This window comes from Daphnia carinata, chromosome 6 (assembly GCF_022539665.2).
Source record: "Daphnia carinata strain CSIRO-1 chromosome 6, CSIRO_AGI_Dcar_HiC_V3, whole genome shotgun sequence".
NCBI classification, from domain to species: Eukaryota; Metazoa; Arthropoda; class Branchiopoda; order Diplostraca; family Daphniidae; genus Daphnia; species Daphnia carinata.
In genome coordinates this window covers 8093086-8116280 of record NC_081336.1, presented here as the reverse complement: position 1 = coordinate 8116280, position 23195 = coordinate 8093086, and the positions used below count along the sequence as shown (strand labels likewise).

The following is a 23195-nucleotide window of genomic DNA, read 5'->3' as shown; positions in this document are numbered from 1 at the left end:
TTGTGGTATTTTTTTTTTTTGTATTTTTGATTCAATAAAATAGAAATAGTAAAACTTGGGACAAGTTAATTCATTTGAGAAACACTATGTTTGAGCAGAGGCAGGGTTACCTAGTTGAAGGTTTTGCACCTCATCCCTGAATTTCTGAATGGTTTCCTTTGCTAACTGGAGGCGGTCTTTCAATTCTGTGAGTTCATTTTTCACTTTTGTTTTTGCTTTTACTATGCTATCCAATGTGGTGACCTTCTTTTCTTCAACTAATAAAATTAAATATAAATCACCTTTTTTTTATGAAATGAATTTGAAAATGTGCCTTACAGTCTGAATCATGTTTGACTGGAGAAGTTGTAAGTTGTGGGATATTAGTCAACAACTGTTGCATCATTGCAGTAGGTTCTTGAAAAACAATCTCTTCATAAAACTCTGAGACAACAGGCTTCTTTCCCACTACTATTTCAGGGGAATTTTGGAAGAGCTTTAATATGTGGTAGAAGGTGACCTGTAAAGAAAATTTCTAGAAGTTATGATGTCACAGAACTATCTGAAAATGGGTTTTACTTACAGGTCTCTCATTAGGATCTTGAAAGTAAATTTTTATGACTATTTCAAATTCACCCCATCCTGTTTCTGTGACTTCATAAGGAGGTTTGGTGAGCACTCTGTTTTGGTTGGCATAGCTGTCATGGAGCTTGAAATTGATCTTTTTCACATAAGTTGACATGTCTTCATTTTCATAAGGGCGAACATAGACCGTCCAAAAAACAAGAGATAAATTAACTTGGCAACAGCTGTAAGAAAAACCTTTCTCATTACCATTGATGTGTATGACCATCTTCTTCTCTTTTCTTGCCAAAATATTTGGCTACATTTCCATACACTATTGGTTTTATTATGATACCCTTTTATAACAAAAAAAAAAACACAATTAAAAACTACATTACATAATGTGCCTTTTCTTCTTGTAGTGTAAACAAGGCAAGCATTCACACTACACTACACTACAGGTACGATTGATGCACAGGAATATTTAGATCTCAAACGGTGAGTTAACCTTAATATAACAGTGCTATATTTTTTTCCCTTTCTATTTTTAGGTCATTCCTTTGCCACTATAACAGCTAAGGCTTTGGAACTACAAATTGTTTGGGCTAATTTCTAACAACTTAACTTTAAGGTTTCAAATTAATTAGCTGCTTACTTTGGTCCGACCACCTGAATCTGGTCCATATTCAAAAGTTGACATTATATGTTTGCTTTAATTTTAGGTCATGAAATGTATCTGTTTTCCGCCAAAGTTTCTGGATTGAATTCGAAGAGATATCTTGTGACATTGGCGACATAAACAACTGAAATGCCACATTGCCAGTTCATTTTCACAAGCCATTTTAACTGTTAAGATACGTAAGAAAATTCCGGATTCCGATATTCGTAATTATTTTACAATTCATGACTTCATAGGAAACGTGTGTATTCAGGCAATCTTCACCACATAAAACGTTGGGGCAAAGGTGAATCAGCCCAAAAGAATGGACGAGTGATAAAAAGATAGATGGTGGCAGCATTCACAGCAAAGTAAATAGCAAATTCGACGAACAGGGATATCCATGAACGAGGTGGAATATGCAGTCGTACAAACAAGAATGGAATCAAGAAATAGCGTATTTCTAGTAGTCGTTGCGGTACTAGGGCGACAAAACAACAAATAACAAAAGCAAAAGCAAAGATAAAACTTTTTGCTGTTGACATAGTCCGGAAGGTTGCAAATGCACCAAAGAGGTACAGTGGAATAACGACATACCGTCCCCAAGGCTGATATTCAAATACTCTTTTCCAGATATAGAATGTATAATGACGATTATCAGCCAATAGGTATGGATGTACCAGAGTGTTATATCGGATAACTAGTCCAACTAGTCCCATGGTAATTAAAATTAAAAACCATTTTTTAAGGCAGGTTTTGCAAAATGGAAGCAAAAAGGGAATCCAATGTGGTGCGGCAAATACTGTGACTAGGCCAAACAAATAGAAAAGTTGTGGAACATGAATCGTGGCCTGATGAGCAGCACGATCACCGACAACCAGACCGTCATTGATTACCACGAAGGCGACAAAAATAAGTCCCACTATAATGTACGGAAACAGTTTTCTAATGAGCTGGCTAATAATTTGAAATTTCCTAGAGGCAGGGGCCAAATGGAAGAAGTTTTTCAATATCACCTGTAAAAATAAGTCAAGGTAATTTATTTGCTCCACCTATTTACTATTATATAATTCCTTTACTTGGACCTGATGCCAACTTGATAGGGTATGACGTTTACGTTCTTTAGCTTTCAGTAGGAGGTGCTGTAAACCTAGATCAAAGCACCCAACTGCAACTAAGATTACCCAGACAATAGATGTTTGCCTAACCGTCACGGCTGCAACTCCTTTGAGAAAACAAACAAACAAAACAAAGCGAAAATAGATAAAATCTGAAGAAGAATTATTTACTTTAAGCACTCAGAGTATTACCCGCAATAGCCGCAAATATGTTATTTCCCCGCATATGGAGGCCATACATTAAAAAGACAAGGAAGGCTGCAGCCACATCAGTGTAGTACAGGAATGAAAAAAAGAAGAGTGGTGGGAAGATAGCAAGATTTAGTGCAGATGCTATACTCTTCCAAGTGCCACACTCCTAGATAATAGAATTTAGATAAATTTGGTTTCAAACAAATGTGCATATAAATGTTCTTACTCTGGAACTTTGATGAATGTTTTTCGTTAACCAAACATATACAAGGAAACTACTTAAACTGAGTGCAGCATTGGTGAGTCGTAGGTGGTGAGTTTCACAGAAGTTCTCACCGAACCATTTGGATAGTGGTGTTATGACACCCACAGAGATTAAATACAATCCAGGTAGAGTGGTGATCCTGTTATCCCACTATATAGATGTTCGTGACAAAGGTTGATGAAAATCTTATAAAAACTAATTGAAGTTATTACACCTTACATATGTAAAATTTCCATTGCAATATTCTTGTGCTTGTGGAACATGATAGATCTCATCAAGGTATGGGGTAGGTTGGATTTCATTAATGTGATTAGAGATTATCAACAGGTTTCCAGCATACACAGCAACTATACAAACGAGTGCGGAAAGGACATAACTATCAAACCTTTTATTCATGTTTCACAAATGGCAATTGGATAAGATGCCTTCGAATTTGTTAACTATTGCAATAACAAGCAATGACGCAAAATCATGAGAAAGGCGGCAAGAAAACCGAAATTTCCCAAACAGAACTCTAGCAGAAATAACTTTGAATTTTTACAACGTTGTCTTTTGACATTAATGCGGTACACCCTCTTCCATAAATATCGACCCCTCCAAGTGGCGGGAAAATTTTTGTGCCGCTGCTGCGTTTGCAAAGAGTTGTTTCTTACCCTCTTAGCTCTCGCCTGCTAACAAGAAAAATTTGTTTTTCTCCAATCCGTTGCAGTAATAGTAGCCGTAAACAAAAATTACAGCGGTTTGAAGAAGAAGAAGAAGCGTTTCCCGCCATTTGGTTGAGTCTGACTTCCGATATTTGCGGAGACCATTGCACTAAGGATCGAGCGCCATGTGAGAACAGACGTGTCGACACAGCAGATGAAGAAAAAGGAGAGAATAAGTTATCACTTACCCAAGGTATTTAATCCTAATCGCACGAAATTTTTTAATATAGATGAAATAGAAATAGGTGAAACACATTTTCTCCACTTTACTTTCAAATTCAATTCATTATTGGACTAAGATCTCAATTCGTCACAGATCCACCTTTGACCTTCTCAAGTAGTCATCAAGCCAGTGGCTTGATTTTAAAACGATAGCAGTAATAGCAATGGACATATGATTTTGCAGATGATGGAAGTATCTCCAATAGATATATATATACTGTATACAGATATACTATATTAAAGTTTGAAAGAAATGATTACCTGTAAATTGAAAACCTGTTCAAAATCTGATTGTTTTTCTAGTTACGTTGGAAATGCATATAATGTGGAAAAGTTTGCAAAGCTGAGAAGATATTCAGGCTAACTTCGAAGAAAAACAGGAAGAACTACCATTTAGCCAACTTGGTTGTTTGACGTAAGGAATTTTTACCTGGAAAATTGCTACTTCATGTTTGACCAATGTTAAAACTGATTAATTTAAGTCCTGTAGACCTGTTATCCCTTTAGGTCATTTAACACAAATTCCATATTCAAAACATAGTGAAGCGTCACTGTTGCTTGTAAACAAGAAACTATGGGAACACCAAGGACATTTTTAAGGTCCAGGTGGTCCTTCAGGACAGATATTGCCATTGCGACCCAGAGCACCATCAAGCCCGGATTTACTGTCGTGACCAGGAACACCGCAGGACCGCGAGCGCCAGCAGCAACTCGAGGGCCTGGACAACTTGCTGGCATTGCTGACAGAATTGGAGGACTAGAATATTGTTTGATTTTGTTTATTGGTAAATACTAATGATCACAACTTCATGTTTGACCAAAATTTAAATTGATTAATATTGGTTCATTTACCCATTTTAACCTCTTAACAGACATTCCGTAACCAAACCAGGGTGCCTAATTACCGTTGTTAATTACCTGCAAAGTTCTTGGAAACACTTTGGACATTTTAAACTCTAACTGCTGTCAGTGCTGGTGCGGGAGCACCATCAGGACCGGGATTACCATCGGGGCCGGGGTTACCGTCAGGACCGGGATTACCATCAGGACCAGGATTACCGTCAGGACCTGGATTACCATCGGGGCCTTGAGCGCCATCGGGGCCAGTAGCACCATCGGGACCAGGAGCACCATCAGGGCCAGGAGCGCCATCAGGACCAGGAGGGCCTGGGGGACCTGGGGGACCTGCTGGACCTGCTGGAATTGGTGCCGGAGCTGGAGGACCAGGGGGACCTACAACAGAACAAAGAATGATAACGTAAAATTATCGCTTTTCTTTTTGGGATATCAAAGAAATTGAATAACGATCTATTTACCAGGTGGTCCTCGCAAGGATGTAAGCAATCCTTTTATTGCATTGGCTTTCAATCCGAGAAAACGAGAATCCGAATCAGAGCGTAAGAATTGAGCTTCTGGGTCTTCCGGATGAAACCTTCGTTCGAATAGTTGTTGGCGAAACATTTCAGGGTATGGTTGCGGCGGATACACTGGGTAATACGAGGAATAATCAGCGACAGGTTTGGTATAGTAAGGTCGTACTGAAATGCCAAAACAAGGCTTAATTATTTTTTCGTTGTTGGATGATTGCAGGAATTATCTTAGAATTCGGAAATCGTGCAAGTTATGGTCTAGCATTGTGAAATTGCTAATTTCAACTCATAACCAATCATAAATAAAACGGATGAAATCAACTTACCTGGCGATGGAAGTCTTCTTATGTATGGGCTTTCAACAGCCGATGGATCGGCATTTCCGGTGAGAAGGGCCAACAGGGTGGAATACGGAGTGTAGTCTACTTGATCCTGGCTGCTGGAGCCGACGGACAGGAAGGCGATGAAACAACTGCAGAAAAGCAAAGAAGAGAACATGTTGCTTGTTGGTAGATCTCTGCTTTTCCTTTCAATTTTGCAACTCCTTTTATACTTCCTCGTCCCTGTTGGCAACACTGGCACGCAGCACTGACACATAAGGACACTGCTAGTTCGTTCAGGTCAGTAACCACTGCGATTTTAACATAATTCAAATTTTTGTCTGTCTTGCTACTGGTTAACCTGTAACGAATTGTAAAGTATTTTTTTTTCTTTTTTCTTTTTTGTACCGAATGAACCGACTTTTACATTGAAAGCTATTGGGTGCGGTTCAAGGGCAACACTACTCTCCCATTCCATAGGAGAAGAAATGTATAGACGGCCGTTGACGATGACGGATCTGCGCCACAGGAATCTTTATATTCACAAGTACTGCATGGATTCACCGTAGTCACATGAACTTAATAAAAAATGTCAGTTACTCTTCCGTTGTAATGAATAGGGAAAAGGTTAGAGAACGGATTTGGCTCCAAGGAAGATGCTACCAAGTGCGCTTTTCTCACCTACTATTTAAAAATCATATTTTTTCCACGTCTTCCGTCATTGTCACTTCAAATGGGAAAACTGCAATCCGCACATTCAGGTATGTTAGCTTATTTCATAAATTTTTTTTACATGATTTTTTTTTTACATTGTTTTCGTTTTGATTTTACTTGTTCTATGAACGGACTCGTACTTTTAGGTATATCTAACGTATTTGGGAAGTTAGCCATATAATTCAGGAAAAAGGTGCAATTGCTGTAAGGGTACGTGACGAAAGACCAACAAATAGTATGGCACACCTACAACAAACATCCTTGGCAATGACGAAATGATGGATCACTCTAAACATCCACATGCCTCGCCTGTCTTGGCTACCAAAGCATTGTTTCTTACTGGACGTTTTCGAAACCCATTTACGAGTCCTTGCCGAGTATTGATCGAAAACGGTTTTACCTAATTTATTTATTAATTTGTTATTTTCAATTTCCCGCAGATGTCAATGATTGCAGTGAAACGATATCCCATGTCTGGAAAAACTTAGTCATGACATGGAAGCCAGCTGGTTAACTTGGTTGAAAAAAAATAAGAAAGGTAAATTTCAAATCAGAAAATATTAAAATCAGTTCTTTGTAGCACAGTCCAGGGACTACTTTGTTAACGAGTATTCCCATTTTATGAAATAATCGACGTTTCGCTATTCTGCTTATTCAGATACAACCAACTTAAATCTTAATATCACCGGGATGGATGAAATGGCAATTTATGTGCGAGGTGAAATTGGTAGTAAATGAAAACATTTGAAAATTCGCTAACGAAGTGTATCACCTCTAACAACGAGAGCCCTTGCAGAAAAAGGGACTGGCATTTCAAAATCTCGGTTATTTGACATTGATTCCTCTAAGATGAAGCCTGAATTTTAAAGATATCTTGCATAGTAATTATTAACTTGAGTAAAACATTGAAATAACTAATCTTTGTGTTCTTGTTTTGTTTGCGAAGGTATTTCGTGTGCTGCGGGCATAGCGGTAGTTTTTCCTGCCAACAAATATAGCTACACACATTTTTTAAAATCAACACATCATCGAAAAAGATAATAGGTGCGAAATGACTAATACTTTTAAATCGACGATCTTATACAGTAATCTCTTCATTATTGCAATTTAGTGCCAAGGAAACGGTAACACCTTCCTTCTCCTACCGCTTCAGTGTCTACTTCTTCAAAAGTTTTTGCATGCTGACCTTGCTGAAAGAGGAGAAATCAACGTCTGCTTATAGGATAATCCATCATATCACTCAGATTGAATAACCCGCCAGACAACAACCAGGATAGCTTCCCGTTTACCATAACAAAACAAAAAAAACAAAAAAACTGATGGTAAAAAAATACGATTGGCAACAAAAGCAAAGGTAAATCCTGAACCGATTATTACCTTGGCACGAATGATCGATCAAACGGCAACATTTGCACGAAGCTCAGTTAATCCATTTTCAGATAGTATATTGACCCTTACATTTTCTCGAATAGGCTTTCACGCTCTCCAATAGCGAGATCCTTGACAACTGCTCACATTTTGTTTTTAGCTAATTCTTACATAATCAAAAATTAGTTATATTTAATTTTTGAACGTTAGTTATTAGTCATTGAAAAAGGGCATGAAGTTACGACACCAAGCATTTTACGTTTACTCTAGGTAGCGTGAGCACAACAAGGTTTGATTTGAAATTTTAAAAGGTCACTGTATAGTAAAAGTTCAACGCTCTTGATGAGAAACACTTGTTTGTGCTGAAAGCTTATATCCAGTTTTGATTGGTAAAACAAGCTTGCTAACGTCTCATTAAAGTCCGTAGCAAGTGTAAAAAACAGAAAGCCTTCTTAGTTTCTTTTTTCCTTTTTGCAATTTTCTTACCAACGGACGTCTGCTGGATTTTTTTTTTTTTTTTTTTTTGCAACGGGTTGAACTTTTTTCAGTTTTCTTAATTCTTACTTTGCTGCAGAATTTACGGCTAATAGTGCCCTGTGTTTCATTAAATTAAATTTAAAATCAATTCAAACACTGCTATTTAAAGCTTTATTTTTTAAATAAAGCTTTAATTTTTATTATTATTTGTCTTGGGTTTTAAAGCTTTGTCCATCAGTGAACCCTTGAATTCAGAATACTAGTTTGCTGTAAATTGGTCGTTTTAGATCGGTTTATGCCCAGCATGAGTTAGAAGCGTGTCCATAGATAAAGACTTCCGCTTAATCAATAATGCATTGTAAAGTGGCTTCTGTTTACACTCAGAGTTTCAATTCATCCCACATCTTTATAAACCAAGACGTGAACGTTACGAAGCATTTGATTTTTAATTCATCTTTATATTTAATAACGCTATTTTTCTTTTTTTTTTCAGATCACTGTCATTGCTCAACTTCAATCCAGAGTGGACTGTTAGAAATGGAAATATTGTGGATAGAACTTTTTTTTTTATCCTACCAACCGATTCTTAGATTTGTAAAATTGAAAAAAAAAAAAACACTATGTAACTTGTAGGGAGAGTGTGAAGAACAATCAGCTGCAGAACATGTTGTTTGACATCGTTTATTGGTAAATACTGAAAAGTTACAACTTCATGTTCGATAAAAATTGAAGTTGACTAATATTGGTTCACTTGTCCCTTTTAATATCTTAACAGAAATTCCATAACCTAACCAGGCCGCCCCATTACCGTTGTTAGTTAACTGCAAAGTTCTTAGGAAGACTTTAGACATTTTAAACTCTAACTGCTGTCAGTGCTGGTGCGGGAGCACCATCAGGACCGGGATTACCATCGGGGCCGGGGTTACCGTCAGGACCGGGATTACCATCAGGACCAGGATTGCCGTCAGGACCTGGATTACCATCGGGTCCTTGAGCGCCATCGGGGCCAGTAGCACCATCGGGACCAGGAGCACCATCAGGGCCAGGAGCGCCATCAGGACCAGGAGGGCCTGGGGGACCTGGGGGACCTGCTGGACCTGCTGGAATTGGTGCCGGAGCTGGAGGACCAGGGGGACCTACAACAAAACAAAGAATGATAACGTAAAATTATCGCTTTTCTTTTTGGGATATCAAAGAAATTGAATAACGATCTATTTACCAGGTGGTCCTCGCAAGGATGTAAGCAATCCTTTTATTGCATTGGCTTTCAATCCGAGAAAACGAGAATCCGAATCAGAGCGTAAGAATTGAGCTTCTGGGTCTTCCGGATGAAACCTTCGTTCGAATAGTTGTTGGCGAAACATTTCAGGGTATGGTTGCGGCGGATACACTGGGTAATACGAGGAATAATCAGCGACAGGTTTGGTATAGTAAGGTCGTACTGAAATGCCAAAACAAGGCTTAATTATTTTTTCGTTGTTGGATGATTGCAGGAATTATCTTAGAATTCGGAAATCGTGCAAGTTATGGTCTAGCATTGTGAAATTGCTAATTTCAACTCATAACCAATCATAAATAAAACGGATGAAATCAACTTACCTGGCGATGGAAGTCTTCTTATGTATGGGCTTTCAACAGCCGATGGATCGGCATTTCCGGTGAGAAGGGCCAACAGGGTGGAATATGGAGTGTAGTCTACTTGATCCTGGCTGCTGGAGCCGACGGACAGGAAGGCGATGAAACAACTGCAGAAAAGCAAAGAAGAGAACATGTTGCTTGCTGGTAGATCTCTGCCTTTCTTCTCGACTTGCAGCTCCTTTTATACTTCTCCGTTTCTGTTTCAAAAAGCTGTTTTAGTTTATGCAGTGGCTTAACATGGGCAAACACCGATGACACATAAGGACACAGCCAGCGTCGTTCAGGTGAGAATGCCCTTATAATTTAAACATTTTTCCCATTTTTTCTTCTTAGCCATTGGTTGGCACGCAATGCACCATGCGTTCCCGCACCGTCTGTACCAATTGATGCATGCAAAGCTAGCGGGTGAGGTTCAAGGACAGCACTATGGTTTCCCTTCTCTGCTGTTAGAAAAAAAAACAATTTAGACATTCGTTAACGCTGACGGATCCACACCATAGGCAATTTGAATATTCATAAGTACTTGAGTAGTGCATGAATTCACCAACAGCCACATGGACGTTACGAATAATTTTAGGTACCTCTCCATTGCAATCTATGTGGGGAAAAATTGAAAACCTGTGGAAGAAGATGTGACTAAGTGCTGTTTTCTCACCTTTTATTTGGAAATTAGTTTTTTTTTTCTTCGTCTTCCTGCGTTGCCATGTCAACGGGGAAAACAGCACTACACAAATCATACGTGAGTTTACTCATTTTTAATTATTTTCCATCTCTCTTTTGTTATTTTTTAACTTGTTTTACTTAAAACAATTCTGATTTTAGTTATTTCTACCGTCTTATAACAGTTTCCATTCAAATCTGATGTAGAAAACAACAGCCATGTAGTACGTGATGAAAGACCAACGAATAATATGACACACCTTCAACAAACATCCTTGGCAATGACGAACTGATGGATTACACCAAACATCCAAATATTCCGTCAGTCTTGACTACCGAAGGCCTTGTGTTTCGTCTGAGGTTTTCGTATTTCATTTACTTGTCCAGTAAAGATCAAATGTTTTCTTTCTGTCTGGCAATTTGCCGTATTTGGCAACGATTGCAGGAAAACGACCCCCCATGTGGATATAGGCTCCGGTCAACTAGCAATCTTGTTAAGAGAAAATCTTGGCAAGTTAACTACGCAAAAAAATTCAGTATATGATTCCACAATCAAGCCAATTTTTTAAAATGAAGTGCTTTTGAATGGTAATTAACTATTTAAAACAAAGCAGTCAATTATCTTTATTTATTTATTATTTTTTTTTGTTAGTCATGATTCCTCTATTTCATATGCTGTTGAAGATATGGCGGCAGTTTCTCCTGCCAAGAAAGAGTTGCAAGAATTGAAAACTAGTGAAACAGCGATACGCATGACAGGTGCGACATGGCAAATGTTTCTAAGGTAATGATCTAATTTATTAATGAATGCATTAGTGCCAAGGAAACGGTACCGCCTTCCTCCTCCTATCGCATTAGTTTTTCATTCAAGAGATTTTGGATATTGGCCTTGCTGAAAAGAGGAGAAATCAACGTCTGCTTATAGGGTAATCCATCACATCGCTCAGATGAAAAAAGCCGCCAGACAACAACTAGAAGGGCTGCCCCTTCTCCCTTTTGCCACAACAAAAAACAAGACTGATGGTAAAAAATAGCCACAACAAAAGCAAAGATAAATCGTAAGCAGGTTATTACCTTGGGGATGATCGATCAAACGACAACATTTGCATGAATTTCAGTTGATCTATATCCAGATGGTTTATTGACCCTTACATATTCGCAGTTCATTCTCTTATGCTCTTTAAAAGCGAGATCGTAGACAGTTGATCCCTCACAAGTTGTTTTTAGTGCAAAAATGCAATTTTTGCATAATCAGAAAGTAGTTTGGTCATAAAACTGCGTGACGTAATGAATCCAAGTTCGACACGCTTACGCCAGGTAGAGTGAGACTGAAATTGTTTGAATGTCGCATACCGTAGACGTTGAATGTTCACTTCTTGATGAGAACTATTTCGTAATTCTGTGCTGAAAACTTTTTTCTAGCTTTAAGCGTTAATCTAAGCGTTAATCTAAGCTTCCTAACGTAAAGTTAGGCTTATATCTTTGGCACGTCGTTTTGTTTTTCCCTCTTCCCATTATCAAGATTTTGCATGACTTCTAAATTCCTTGCAAACGATTGAACTGTGTAGACAGTATCCCTAATCGTTGCTAATAAGATTCTATTTATTCCCAGCAGACGGAGTAAACGTAATAGAAAAGGATCATTGTCGTACAATCGGCTGCATCGAACGTCGATGTTGTGCTGCATATCATCATGAACAGCAGTTTCATTTACCGGACCCAGTATTGGTATGTGACTAACAATCAGCTGCAGAAGAGGTTGCGTTATATCGTGTATTGGTAAATATTGAAACATTACAACTTCATCTTTGACCACAATTGAAATTTATTCATATTGGTTCATTAATCCCTTTTAACATCTTAACAGATATTCCATAACCCAACCATGGCGCCTTATTACCAGTCTAAGTTAACCACAACGTTTCTGAAAATATTTTGGATCATTTTAACCTCTAGCTGCTGGTGCGGGAGCACCATCAGGACCGGGATTACCATCGGGGCCGGGGTTACCGTCAGGACCGGGATTACCATCAGGACCAGGATTACCGTCAGGACCTGGATTACCATCGGGGCCTTGAGCGCCATCGGGGCCAGTAGCACCATCGGGACCAGGAGCACCATCAGGGCCAGGAGCGCCATCAGGACCAGGAGGGCCTGGGGGGCCTGGGGGACCTGGGGGACCTGCTGGAATTGGTGCCGGAGCTGGAGGACCAGGGGGACCTACAACAAAACAAAGAATGATAACGTAAAATTACCGCTTTTATTTTTTGGATCCTCAAAGACATTGAATAACGGACGCTTTACCAGGTGGTCCTCGCAAGGATGTAAGCAACCCATTTAATGCATTGGCTTTCAATCCAAGGAAACGAGAATCAGAATCAGAGCGGAAGAATTGAGCGTCTGAGTCTTCCGGATGGAATCTTCGATCGAATACTTGTTGGCGAAACATTTCGGGATATGGTTGTGGCGGATACACTGGGTAATACGAGGAGTAATCAGCAATAGGTTTGGCATGGTAAAGCCGTGCTGAAATGCCAAAACAATGCTTAATTATTTTTTTTTGTATGAAAGTTAACAGGAATTATCTTTATAATTTTGCAGTGATACAAGTTATCGTCTGGTGTTTTGAATCCCAAAATTTCGACTCATAACCAACGATAACTAAATTGGATGAATTCAAATTACCTGGCGATGAAAGTCTTCTCATGTATGGGCTTTCAACAGCTGATGGGTCGGCATTTCCGGTCAGAAGGGCCAACAAGGTGGAATACGGGGTGTAGTCTACTGGACCCTGGCTACTGGAGCCGATGGACAAGAAGGCGATGAAACAACTGCAGAAAAGAAAAGAAGAGAACATGTTGCTTGCTGGTAGATCTCTGCTTTTCTTCTCGATGTTCAGCTCTTTTTATACTTCTCTGTTTCTGTTTTGAAGGTGCTTATGCAGTGGCTGATTAACTCCGGTACATGACGGCAGTGCTTCTTTCATTCAGGTAAGAAAACACTTCCAACATATCTTGTGTTTATTCTTCATCGCTACTGTTTTGCCTGTAATGAATCATACCGTGCTTGTCTTTTTTTTTCTGCTACGTGAGCCACATTTGCATACAAAGCTATTGGGTGCGTCTCAAGGGCAACACAACCATATCCTTTGCAAAACAAAAAATGAAAAGACATTTTGTTGACGATGACGGATTAATTACATTATCAGACAATTTTCATATTCATAAGCGTTATCATGGCCAGGAAACAGTCACATGGGCCAAAAAAAAAATGTCAGTTGCAGTTCCATTGTAATGAATATGAAATAGGTTCAACGATCTGCATTGACTGCAAACAAGACTACTCAGTGCTGGTTTTCTCACCTGCTATTTAGCAAACTTTTTTTGTTTCGTCTTCCGTCATTGTCACTTCTACGAGGGGGAAGCTACGCATTTGTTTTCAATCACATCCATAAATATTTTTATTCGCATGCAAACCAACAATAATATGTCCGTCTTGTGCACCGCGTTTAGGTTGGTAAAAGTGCAATGCCACTCTGTAGTTCACTGACCTAGACACTGACCTTGCCTCGTACATTTCGCTTGTCAGTTTGAAATACGGATTCATGCGTGTGAGAAATCCTGCTGTGAAATGGACCGATCTGTCCTGTTGTGAAGTCCTTAAGTTAATCACAATCGCATAAATTTTGATTATTGTATTATGTTTTTTTACGATTATTCTTTCTATTTTGACCCTACAGATTGCAAGAACTGAAGACTTATGAAGCGGTTCCATGCTGGTGATTCGAATTCAAATATCCATGTGAAAAGCCTAAAGTTTTACAAAGGAATATTTAGTTTTTATGTTTACGTTGCGTAGCCTACTACCCATCTATAATTATCTAATTAAATGTTATTTTATTTTTAGATTTCGCTACAGACTGGCTATTTTGGCATCATTCGCGTACCAGAATCTGAATGGTCCTTCCTTTAAATATTCGAAATTAAATTCTTGCAGAATGATAGATTACTGCATATCTCTGCTGACGTCGCAAGTCTTTTTTTGCTATTGAAGGTCTTGTCTTAAGCGCATAATTCCAAAGTTTGTATCATTTGCGTGAAGGTCAAAAGGCTCGTATCTCCATGGTAACTGGCCTCAAATGGCAATGACCACCAGAGAATTATTCAAGTATGGCAGAAGACTCCCATCTCTTCGTGAACTTGGTAATCTTTGTTTCATAATCGTCTTTAATTCGTTTAAACATGCCAAATCACTGTGTTCATTTAGTCTTACTTTTCGCCGAAAACCAGCCTACAAATTCAGGACAAGAATTGGAATGTAATCAAATGGAACCTTGACGGTAAGAAACCAGATAAGTATTCACAGCTCAGTTCGTAGTCCAAGTTTAGTTGTAGGCAAGTTTAGTATGAAATGTTCTGTTGTGAAATCTTTGACTTTTGTTTGTTGAGAACCTGAAGCAACAGATGCAACTACGTGAAAAATATCAGGTGATTTGATTCAAACACACATGAGCAAATTTTATCACTAACTGTTACATTTGCACAAATTTTAGCACAACGAGTTCAGTGGCCAAATTCTTCATTCTATATTAATGTTGTTGTAGTGGACACTGCTGAATCCTGCATGAGCCTAATATCCCTTCAGACTGTGGAAGCAACCATCAGAAATGTGCTGCTCTTGAACATTTCTTGCCAGAAATGAAGGGATTCAAATAATATCAACTCTTCAGGCAACTAGCTACTAGCAACTCTGTCTTAAGGTAGGAACCCATCATTTGGAAACTTCTATTGTCAAACCTAATGTCTTTGTCTACAACATTAGTGGTAGTGTTATATTTTTATATTACGGTGAACAACATGGAGTGTGTATTTGTTGTTCATTTTTCCTGGAGCTAGTTTGCTCCATATTGTGTTGGCAGTACCTTCATTTCTCTTTTGAAATGAATTTCTTAATTGGTACTGTGGGCTACTTCAATGGTCAACCAATTGAAAAAGAAACTAGATGGTCTCTTGGCTTGTAGGCAAATTTTTCTAGAATTTTTTCCCGCATCCGTTTCAAAACGCAAGATTATTTGCAAATTGCTATTATGATTGGGCGAAATTGGCCTAGAGATTTTCTTGATTGACCAGGCAATTGCTTGAAAAATCCACGTATTGGAATAATGCTGTCCCAGCCTATCGGTGTTTCAGACAGGAATTTATTTAAAATCTTTTGGTATGCGTTATTTGCTAGGCGTTGTCTTAACTGTTCTTGGTCTGCTTATGCTACAGCAGCTATCATGGCGTCCAAAGTATCTGTATAACCTCTTAATGCGACCCATTGTGACCGTTGTCACTGAGGACGAGCTTTTCGACCGTCTGTTTGTTTGAATTTTGTATTGCTCTTGCACAAGCCACGGACGAACTTTTCCCAAACGCTAATCAAAACTTTAAATTTATTTCCATTTTCACCAACTAGCCCTCTGTTTTTCCTGTGCACTTTGCTGCAGGTTCTTTATGAACATGAGGCTTTCTGGTGGAGGTTAAAACACGTCAGGCGCAACGGAAAAAATTCCAGGACAATGATCTTTAGCCAGGGCGGTGTAGATCTGTGTAGAATTCTTGAGAATAGGCTGGTTTTTGCTCAAATTATTGTAGGTGTGCACACCGATAACGTTCGACTTGAGCCAGATGGGCTTTGCCAACGTCTCATTAGCCAATCGCTGGGCAAAAAATTCTTTGGCGTTCGAATAATGTACAGGCTGAAACGATGATTTAGGAAGTACATTGAATCCTCGGCAGGTGACGTAGTTCATCGACTGCAGATTTTCAACCTCGCACCAGTTTTTCAGTACGCGTAAAAGTAAATGAGGTCCATTATGTCCCCATATATCTGATCTGTAATGGATATTGAAATTGAAAGCAAATTCGGTCGAAAAAAAAATTGGCTGTGTTTCTCTTATATCGATTTTAGAATGATACATGAGGACGCGATTCGTTCACATGTATGATTTTAGACTAACCTGTATTTGCTGACAAATTCTTTCACTGCTAAAGTGATGACCGCATTCCCAAAGTCTGCGTGAATCACACCACTAGCGACGTATTGACCATCAGCAGCGGCACCGACAAAGTTACGGTAGTACGTCACTGGCTGCACAACTATCACATCGAGATCAAAATAATAGCCCCCATATTTTGATAGTGTCAGGAAACGGAGAGCATCACTCAAGTGAGAGACGTGATATGGCCCTTTTTTCCATTCGGTGCAGTGATACCAATGTTCTAGCAGAGTTCCAGCAACGTACTCGTCTAAACTGATGCTGACAAGTCGAATGTTGCTGTATTTTTCTCTTAGCTTCAACAAAGTGATAGCACTGTTGCTGATTGGCGACGAAAAGTACGTTGACAGTTAGATTCGGATTGTGCAGGGCGAGGGACTCCACCGAGCAGGCCTGTCGGAAGTTCAATTCAACAAGGATTTGCCTCTCCACTTGCTTCAAGTCAGGAATGTTTGGTTGATGTGACTAGAGTTTTATTGCTATAATGAGGGTGGGATTTTGGAAATTGATAGGCAATGCTAGATCACCTGTACATAAGAGTTTTGCGTCCACTAGTAGGTCCAGTAGAAATAATCCAACGGTACCGATTGAACGTAAGGAACTTGGCAATCTAATGGTAGCTTTAGGACTTGAAACATCTTGAAAAACGATACGTTTGCGCTTTCCCTATACACTATGTAACCTTCTTAATTTTATGTTGTCCAAAGCACAGCTCGTTCGGCGAGCTAGAGACGACACTACCGTGATGATACTCGTTACGTTGGTGATGTCTCTATTGACGGAGTGCGTGTGTACTAGCGTTGCCACTTTTGAAATCATCTTTCTTTGAAAGAAAAATTGAAGAAGCCTTAAAGACCTTGAAACAGAGTCACAGGAAAAGTTAATGAAGCTATGAGACACACCCCCTAAGGCTTTGTCACCAGTTCTTCCACTTTCTAGAAAAACATTAAAGGGGAAAACCTGAAAAACTGTAGATATTTCTTTAAACCTCCGCTGAAATTTTTTTGAACTATCGTATTTAACAACAACAAAATTATGTTGGCTAATTTATTAATAATAAATTATGTTTACTAATTTTTTTTTAAAGACAATTATTTTAGCGTCAACTTTCCAGTGAACTTGTATTTTTGGGTGGGGATCAAGATCGTTTGCCACAACTGTAACGTAAGATTGAAATGAAAAATCTGAATCTTTTTGACGTAGTTCAATTCAGTTCAGCTTCAACCTTTTCTTTCTTCAATTTTTTTTGTTCACCTATCACAACCATTTTTTCGTCAACTTCTACTAAAAGTTGAACAAATAGCTGACTCCAGAATGCGCCCTTAGCAACAGTGACATTGGCAGTTCGCAGTTCGTTACAAAACCTGTTCAGACTTGTTTTTCTACTGAACTGGGAAATGTATTTGCCAGCGTTTTCCATTCACAATAAAAAGAACATTATACGTACGTACAAGCAAGCGAAAACACCGCAACACATTTTCGTCAAGGATTTTCACGAAACGTTTTTTAGAATAATAATCTAGTCACAGCCAACTTGTCACGTGGAATACCTCCCCCCCCCCCTCCAAAAAAGTGCTACACGTTGCAAAAATCCGTGCGGATGCTCAACAGTAGTTTTATGTGTTATTAACGACGGCAGTGTTGAAAATCAGTTGGGAAATGGGGATTCATTTGAAACTAAAGTATCGATCGACGCTGGCTATGATTTGCACGGTTATGTTTGGCATTCTGCTTTTTGTTTTCATTTGCTCATCCAGTGAAAGTAGGATATACCAAAGAGCTGCAGGAGAAATTGGAGATGCTCAAGATTTCGCTGCCGTACAAACGTATGTTCTCTAATAGCATCCTTTATTAAACCCATGTTTTTAATGACTTATACTCTTGATTTTGCTGTTTTCTAGGGATCAAACGAAATTACCCATTTGCAAAGGAAATTTACTTGATCAAACGGAAATCCATTACGACAAAGAAACACATGGATTTGTCCATAGTAGTCCTGTATTGTCGGAAACAAGACCATGTAGGCTAAGGCAATATGCAGCAGAAGATGTAGTTACCTGTTTGGACGGCCTTGTGTCCAACCAAGACCGGTTTCCTCAAAGGGGTAAAGAACCCATCCTCAGCAGTCATCAGAAATTGCATTTCGTATTTCTAGGTGATTCAAGAATAAGACAACAATTTCTAAACTTCATAAAGGTAAAACGGCGGTAACTTGTGAATTATTAGTCGTTAAAGTACGTAAAAACCAGTACATTTTCAAATGTTTGTTTTCTTCACTATTCACTAATGATAACTATCACTATTCAGTTAATTCCAGAATATGATAGAGTTAAAGCTTTATCCGAGTTCGGACAGTCATCCGCAGCATCGCAACATCGATGTTACCAGCAACATCCTTAAAGTGCGAGTGTCCTTCAAATGGCTTCCCCTTGTAAACGATACGGTTGTGAAGACGATACGTCAGTGGACAACCACGGACTCATCTGAACGGCCTTACTGGATTTTTTTAAGTAAAAATTCTTGCAATTTTGCCGGATTGCAATTCTTAACTCTTTACTTGAAATGCAAGGCATGACATTGTGGCATATGCATAACGAGCACGAAGCCAACTACCGACTTTATCAGAGCAAGCTAAGTGAACTCGCTCCTCATCTTGGTCAGTTAGCAAATGTGAGCCAAGTAATTTGGCTACACCAGTACACATCCCTAGATTTCTACGGAGGTATACGAGCTTCCAACACGGCAATATTTGCGGAGAAAATTGACAGCTATAACAAAATTACTCGCCGCATTATGAAGTGAGTTGTTTATACATTAGCTATGAATTTTTATTGTTTCCAAATTTATTATGATCTTTCATTATGCAAACCCCTAAATTAAAAAAGAAACATAAGGCACAATTCTTCTTATAAGCCGCATTTTAACGTGAATTCAAATTCGTTAACAATTTAGGAGTTTACATAGTGGGATTCGCGTATGGGATTCAAGCAACGCTTTGGTAGAGGAATACATTCGGAGTTGCACGATAATCAAACGCGATGAAAAAGAGAAGAAAATATATCCTATTGGACCTCATCACGCTTACGCGTATTTCAGTTGTCTCGATTGTGTACATACAGGTTATGCAGCTCTTTCGCAAGCTACCCAACTTCTTTTTAACGACATTTGCAATCGCCAAATGGAAGAGGCCCTACTGTAACTATTATTGTTATAATTGTTATATTTAAAATGTTCATTTTGTAAAGGAAAAAAACAAGTGACCGCAAATTTAAATTTATTTCCGAAGTCAACGGCTAAGCCCTACGGTAGATAATGAAGAATTTATTTTTATAACTTATGTGTTACTTAAGAGCTTCGAGTTCTAAGAACGTTGAAGCGGTCGGTGAGTTTTTAATTTTTTAATTTTAACAGTTACTTTGAATAACCTTAAACAAAAGACATGGACGTATAGAAAAATCCTGAATTTTTTGTAAGCCGAACTTTCCCATGAATGGGTAAAAACAAACTGTGGAAGTAGAAACATTGCGTCTAGGTGGCCCGTCGCTTTAAGTGCTCTTTGCACTGCCCACTTGCTAGTGTCAGAAATTTCCAATCACGTTCCCAATGCATCCTTGCCCAACTGCATTTTTCCTACCAATTTCTTGGGATCCAATCCCAGACACTTGCATTTGTTCTCGAGCTCTTTAACGTTCGAACAACATCTCTTTCAGGCTTCTTAATTCTCTAGTGGCAAGGAGCTTATCATACAGTAACCAAAGCTGCTGGATGAGCAAATTCAAATTCCGCCATGATGCGTCGCTCATGATGGAAGCCTTCGTCACATCTCACAAGCGTAAGGAAAAATTTGCCAAAGTACTCATTTATGTTACTGTACATTGCTTTTCAACAGCGTTAATGCGACGCGCGATTATTAATACCTGAATTATTTTATCGTGGTTAGAAGGCGTTTGGAACATTACGAAGTGGAACTTTATCTGATAGGCACCACGCGATACGAACACGAGAACTTGATAAGGACATTGGCTTGGATGACGAAAGCCGAGGTAATTTAGCTGCAATTAAAATTCCGTTGACAAATAGTAATGAAATAAAACATTGTAGTTTGTAGGCAATTCCTAAAACCGAAAATTAGGAGGCAGAGGCTAAAACTCGGCTAGTAAAAGTGACGCCCTTTTAAAAAAATGTAGGTATAGGTTACAAATATTGTTACCATTCCTCATAATCATGGCTGCGCTCTCTGAAAGGTAACCACTCCCTCATGTTGCAGCGAACCCATTACCTTTTGTCGGCGTGGTTCGTCGGCTTGTTGCAGTATAGCTTCTAGAATGTGCTGCGATCTAAACGTGTGACCAGTTCAATTTCGTTACGACAGGTAATTTCGTTAGTTACGCAATTCAACCTACTTTGTTTCTAACGTTTTGCTGATTGCTTTTTTTTTTTGTTTAGCTGTGAACGGGCATGTTATTGTCTCCTTTGCAGCGCGTGCTTCTTTCGGTGAGTTAGGCATTTTTTATTTATTCTATTTACGTTTATTTCAAATCAAATAAGACAAAGGCGGGCATGGGAAGTGGTAGATAACTTTTGATCAAACATTTTATTGTTGTGTTCCCATTGACGAGATCAAACGATTGGTCTAATTTGCTAATACTGCTGCTACGTGTTAAAATCTTGGCCACTTAATCATGCCTCTTAAAAGTGTAACCTTCAGATTAGTCAGTCAGTTAGTTTTCAATTCTAAACGTATTTGTGTAGTAATTTCTAATATCTGTATTCTAGCGTCGGTTTTATGGAATTCTTCGTAAAATCCTGGAACGTAATCGTGCTAAGGAATTTTAATTTCCTTAACTTCTAGCAATTCCTCAATGGCTTTAGCGTCGAGGACGTTTTCTTCGTTACCTTTTTCAACTAGATTTCGAACAGTACGATGCATTCCTTGAAATGATATTTCCTTATCTAGTATCTTGTTCTTGCAGCTTTCACTTAATTCTGAGAATTTGCATGCGTCTGGTATTCCATCGCCATTGCGACATAAAATGATCACTTTTTTATTCGAGGTTTGCGTTTGAGAGACCCCGATTAGGTTTTCGTAGTAACTGTCATTTTCAGCATCACCGCCCTCGCAGACGACAACGAAAAGTTGACAAGTTTGTGATTTAAACGCATTTTTATATTTTGCAGATGTTGCTTCAACATTTTTGGCTGATGCCATCAAGTAGCTATCGTATTTTTCGAATTTTTTGATTTTTTCGATGTTTTCGATTTTCTTTAGCGCTGCGTTTACTTTAACTGCAGTGCTTTTAGGGTACTTAGTTATAATTCGCTTGTTTTCGTTTGATAGAAGCAACAGCTTCTCCAAGTTTATTGTCATTTTCGTAATTGCATTCTCATTGAATTCGATCGTTTCTTGCAGTTCCATTTGGTAATCGATTGAAGCAGACGTCACACATAAAGATTCGATTTTTTCATCACAGTCTGAGAATATCTTGTTTGCTTCCTCCGATGGCATGAATTCAGATTCTTTCGTTTTGAACCAATCCAATATGTTTCTAAGAAGGAAATCCGACTGTAAATCTGCTTCGTTTAGATTGCAACGATTTCTGATTTTTTCTGTAATTAATTTTCCCAACACGACTTCGTTGGGCGTTTGGACAAAAACGAGTTTATTGAGGAAATCCATAACGTCTTGGTTCGTTGCATATCTGTCTATCTCTGTATCAGGATCTTTAATCTTAATTTTTCGACATTTTTCATAAAATTCCATCCCAACGCGATGATTTTCTGTTACTTTGATCTTGTAACGGTGGGCAACTGGGAGTGTTGGAAACTCGAATACTTTATCACTTTCTTTGATAGCTTCCAATTCTATTCCGTATTTTTGGCAATTCCCCTCGTTGAAGCCAATATTGGTACATATATTGCAGTCTTCGAGGTACTCCTTGATTACATTGTTTAATAGCATAGCTCGTATTGTGGCATACGAGCTGAAATATTTCAGCAGACTGAAATCGCCATTAGTTTCCTTGATCAACTGACTTGCTGTTATTTGTTTCTTCTTTTCCTTTCCGTTTATTTTTTCGTATTCGCTCTGCCTGTGCTTAGCTTGCGCGTATCTGTAAACTGTGCGTCTACCATCGTCTTCGTAGTCATCATATTTGAAAATTATATCATCAAATTTACCTCCGAGATCTTCCCTTTCGGTGGCCAATTGGAATTCGTACTTAGCATCGATTCCGCGTACCAAGAAAAGCATCAAAAGCTTTAATTGGTAAATAGTGCCATGCAAGGCTGATTTCAATCCTAGAGTTCCTCCCTTAGATGACGACTTGCCGGCCTGTGATTTAGGTTGAAGTTCGTCATTGTTTGCAGGTGTTTTCCCCGATTTCTTGTTAGACGAGCCAGCCTCAACATCCACTGATGTTTTTAATCCTTCAGCTATTCCCGTAGATGACGATGGGCCGGCCAGCGATGGAGGTGCAGGAGAACCACTGTTTGCAAGGGCTTCCATAGATTTCTTGTTAAGTGAGCCAGCTTCAACATCCACTGATTTTTTCACTGTTTTAGCTACTCCCGTAGATGACGACGTGCCGGGCAGTGATGGATCTTGAGGTTGACCACTGTTTGCAAGTTTTTTCCGAGATTTCTTGTTAGGTGAGCCACGCCCAACATCTTCCTTTGAATTGTTTCTCTTGTTCGTCATTTTCGGGTGATATTCAACTACCCTAACTTTTCAGTTAAATTTTTATTCTACTTATTTTTCAGTACTAAACCGCGATTCTTTAATTTCTATTTCACTAATTCAAAAGTTTTCTCTTAAAAACCGAGATTCAATTACTGAACTGCTGGCCTACGAAACAACGACCATTCTGATAGTGAGACGTGAACTGTTTTTGCGCAATACTCTACATC

At 38.8% G+C, this 23195-nt stretch overlaps 6 protein-coding genes and 1 pseudogene across 6 annotated transcripts; 1 reads left to right on the top strand and 6 right to left on the bottom strand.

Annotated features, from left to right (window-relative positions):
* Positions 1-2: 2 nt before the first annotated feature.
* LOC130702617 (YEATS domain-containing protein 4-like) lies at positions 3-1348 on the bottom strand. The gene is made up of 5 exons (XM_057524292.2): positions 1199-1348; positions 816-899; positions 563-757; positions 319-499; positions 3-257 (listed from the first exon to the last, which is right to left on the bottom strand). Exons 1-5 carry the CDS (start codon positions 1241-1243, stop codon positions 85-87), a joined length of 678 nt encoding a protein of 225 aa, XP_057380275.1. The 5' UTR covers positions 1244-1348; the 3' UTR covers positions 3-84.
* A 103-nt stretch (positions 1349-1451) lies between these two features.
* LOC130702339 (putative Dol-P-Glc:Glc(2)Man(9)GlcNAc(2)-PP-Dol alpha-1,2-glucosyltransferase) lies at positions 1452-3286 on the bottom strand. The gene is made up of 5 exons (XM_057524012.2): positions 2996-3286; positions 2738-2926; positions 2512-2677; positions 2281-2426; positions 1452-2217 (listed from the first exon to the last, which is right to left on the bottom strand). The coding sequence occupies exons 1-5, from the start codon at positions 3170-3172 to the stop codon at positions 1483-1485; spliced, it is 1413 nt and encodes a 470-aa protein (XP_057379995.1). The 5' UTR covers positions 3173-3286; the 3' UTR covers positions 1452-1482.
* A 1201-nt stretch (positions 3287-4487) lies between these two features.
* On the bottom strand, positions 4488-5611 carry LOC130702401 (collagen alpha-1(I) chain-like). The gene is made up of 3 exons (XM_057524080.2): positions 5399-5611; positions 5019-5240; positions 4488-4935 (listed from the first exon to the last, which is right to left on the bottom strand). Exons 1-3 carry the CDS (start codon positions 5568-5570, stop codon positions 4652-4654), a joined length of 678 nt encoding a protein of 225 aa, XP_057380063.1. The 5' UTR covers positions 5571-5611; the 3' UTR covers positions 4488-4651.
* Positions 5612-8618: 3007 nt separating this feature from the next.
* On the bottom strand, positions 8619-9787 carry LOC130702402 (collagen alpha-1(XVIII) chain-like). Its single transcript, XM_059495610.1, has 4 exons — positions 9551-9787; positions 9171-9392; positions 8977-9087; positions 8619-8922 (listed from the first exon to the last, which is right to left on the bottom strand). The coding sequence occupies exons 1-4, from the start codon at positions 9720-9722 to the stop codon at positions 8804-8806; spliced, it is 624 nt and encodes a 207-aa protein (XP_059351593.1). The 5' UTR covers positions 9723-9787; the 3' UTR covers positions 8619-8803.
* Positions 9788-12008: 2221 nt separating this feature from the next.
* On the bottom strand, positions 12009-13137 carry LOC130702403 (pre-mRNA 3' end processing protein WDR33-like). The gene is made up of 3 exons (XM_057524082.2): positions 12935-13137; positions 12554-12775; positions 12009-12469 (listed from the first exon to the last, which is right to left on the bottom strand). The coding sequence occupies exons 1-3, from the start codon at positions 13104-13106 to the stop codon at positions 12195-12197; spliced, it is 669 nt and encodes a 222-aa protein (XP_057380065.1). The 5' UTR covers positions 13107-13137; the 3' UTR covers positions 12009-12194.
* A 1721-nt stretch (positions 13138-14858) lies between these two features.
* On the top strand, positions 14859-19586 carry LOC130702455 (uncharacterized). The gene is made up of 7 exons (XM_057524123.2): positions 14859-15008; positions 18047-18115; positions 18191-18485; positions 18597-18799; positions 18859-19087; positions 19242-19484; positions 19535-19586. The coding sequence occupies exons 4-7, from the start codon at positions 18610-18612 to the stop codon at positions 19584-19586; spliced, it is 714 nt and encodes a 237-aa protein (XP_057380106.1). The 5' UTR covers positions 14859-15008; positions 18047-18115; positions 18191-18485; positions 18597-18609.
* Positions 15698-16927, bottom strand: LOC130702454 (lactosylceramide 4-alpha-galactosyltransferase-like; annotated as a pseudogene).
* Positions 19587-23195: the final 3609 nt, after the last annotated feature.

Bases quoted from the DNA above. Each gene is read 5' to 3' on its own strand.
- LOC130702402 (XM_059495610.1), bottom strand. From the start codon at position 9,722: ATGTTCTCTTCTTTGCTTTTCTGCAGTTGTTTCATCGCCTTCCTGTCC. The intron at 9,393-9,550 runs GTAAGTTGATTT...TTGGCATTTCAG, and splicing joins AAGAAGACTTCCATCGCCAG to TACGACCTTACTATACCAAA. The intron at 9,088-9,170 runs GTAAATAGATCG...GTTTTGTTGTAG, and splicing joins ATCCTTGCGAGGACCACCTG to GTCCCCCTGGTCCTCCAGCT.
- LOC130702455 (XM_057524123.2), top strand. From the start codon at position 18,610: ATGATAGAGTTAAAGCTTTATCCGAGTTCGGACAGTCATCCGCAGCAT. The intron at 18,800-18,858 runs GTAAAAATTCTT...TTGAAATGCAAG, and splicing joins GCCTTACTGGATTTTTTTAA to GCATGACATTGTGGCATATG. The intron at 19,485-19,534 runs GTAACTATTATT...CATTTTGTAAAG, and splicing joins CAAATGGAAGAGGCCCTACT to GAAAAAAACAAGTGACCGCA.
- LOC130702339 (XM_057524012.2), bottom strand. From the start codon at position 3,172: ATGAATAAAAGGTTTGATAGTTATGTCCTTTCCGCACTCGTTTGTATA. The intron at 2,927-2,995 runs GTAAGGTGTAAT...ACATCTATATAG, and splicing joins GCAATGGAAATTTTACATAT to TGGGATAACAGGATCACCAC. The intron at 2,678-2,737 runs GTAAGAACATTT...TCTATTATCTAG, and splicing joins ACATTCATCAAAGTTCCAGA to GAGTGTGGCACTTGGAAGAG.
- LOC130702617 (XM_057524292.2), bottom strand. From the start codon at position 1,243: ATGTCAACTTTTGAATATGGACCAGATTCAGGTGGTCGGACCAAA. The intron at 900-1,198 runs GTAAGCAGCTAA...TTGTTATAAAAG, and splicing joins ATTCAGGTGGTCGGACCAAA to GGTATCATAATAAAACCAAT. The intron at 758-815 runs TGGTAATGAGAA...TCTCTTGTTTTT, and splicing joins AAGATGGTCATACACATCAA to TGGACGGTCTATGTTCGCCC.
- LOC130702401 (XM_057524080.2), bottom strand. From the start codon at position 5,570: ATGTTCTCTTCTTTGCTTTTCTGCAGTTGTTTCATCGCCTTCCTGTCC. The intron at 5,241-5,398 runs GTAAGTTGATTT...TTGGCATTTCAG, and splicing joins AAGAAGACTTCCATCGCCAG to TACGACCTTACTATACCAAA. The intron at 4,936-5,018 runs GTAAATAGATCG...GTTCTGTTGTAG, and splicing joins ATCCTTGCGAGGACCACCTG to GTCCCCCTGGTCCTCCAGCT.
- LOC130702403 (XM_057524082.2), bottom strand. From the start codon at position 13,106: ATGTTCTCTTCTTTTCTTTTCTGCAGTTGTTTCATCGCCTTCTTGTCC. The intron at 12,776-12,934 runs GTAATTTGAATT...TTGGCATTTCAG, and splicing joins GAGAAGACTTTCATCGCCAG to CACGGCTTTACCATGCCAAA. The intron at 12,470-12,553 runs GTAAAGCGTCCG...GTTTTGTTGTAG, and splicing joins ATCCTTGCGAGGACCACCTG to GTCCCCCTGGTCCTCCAGCT.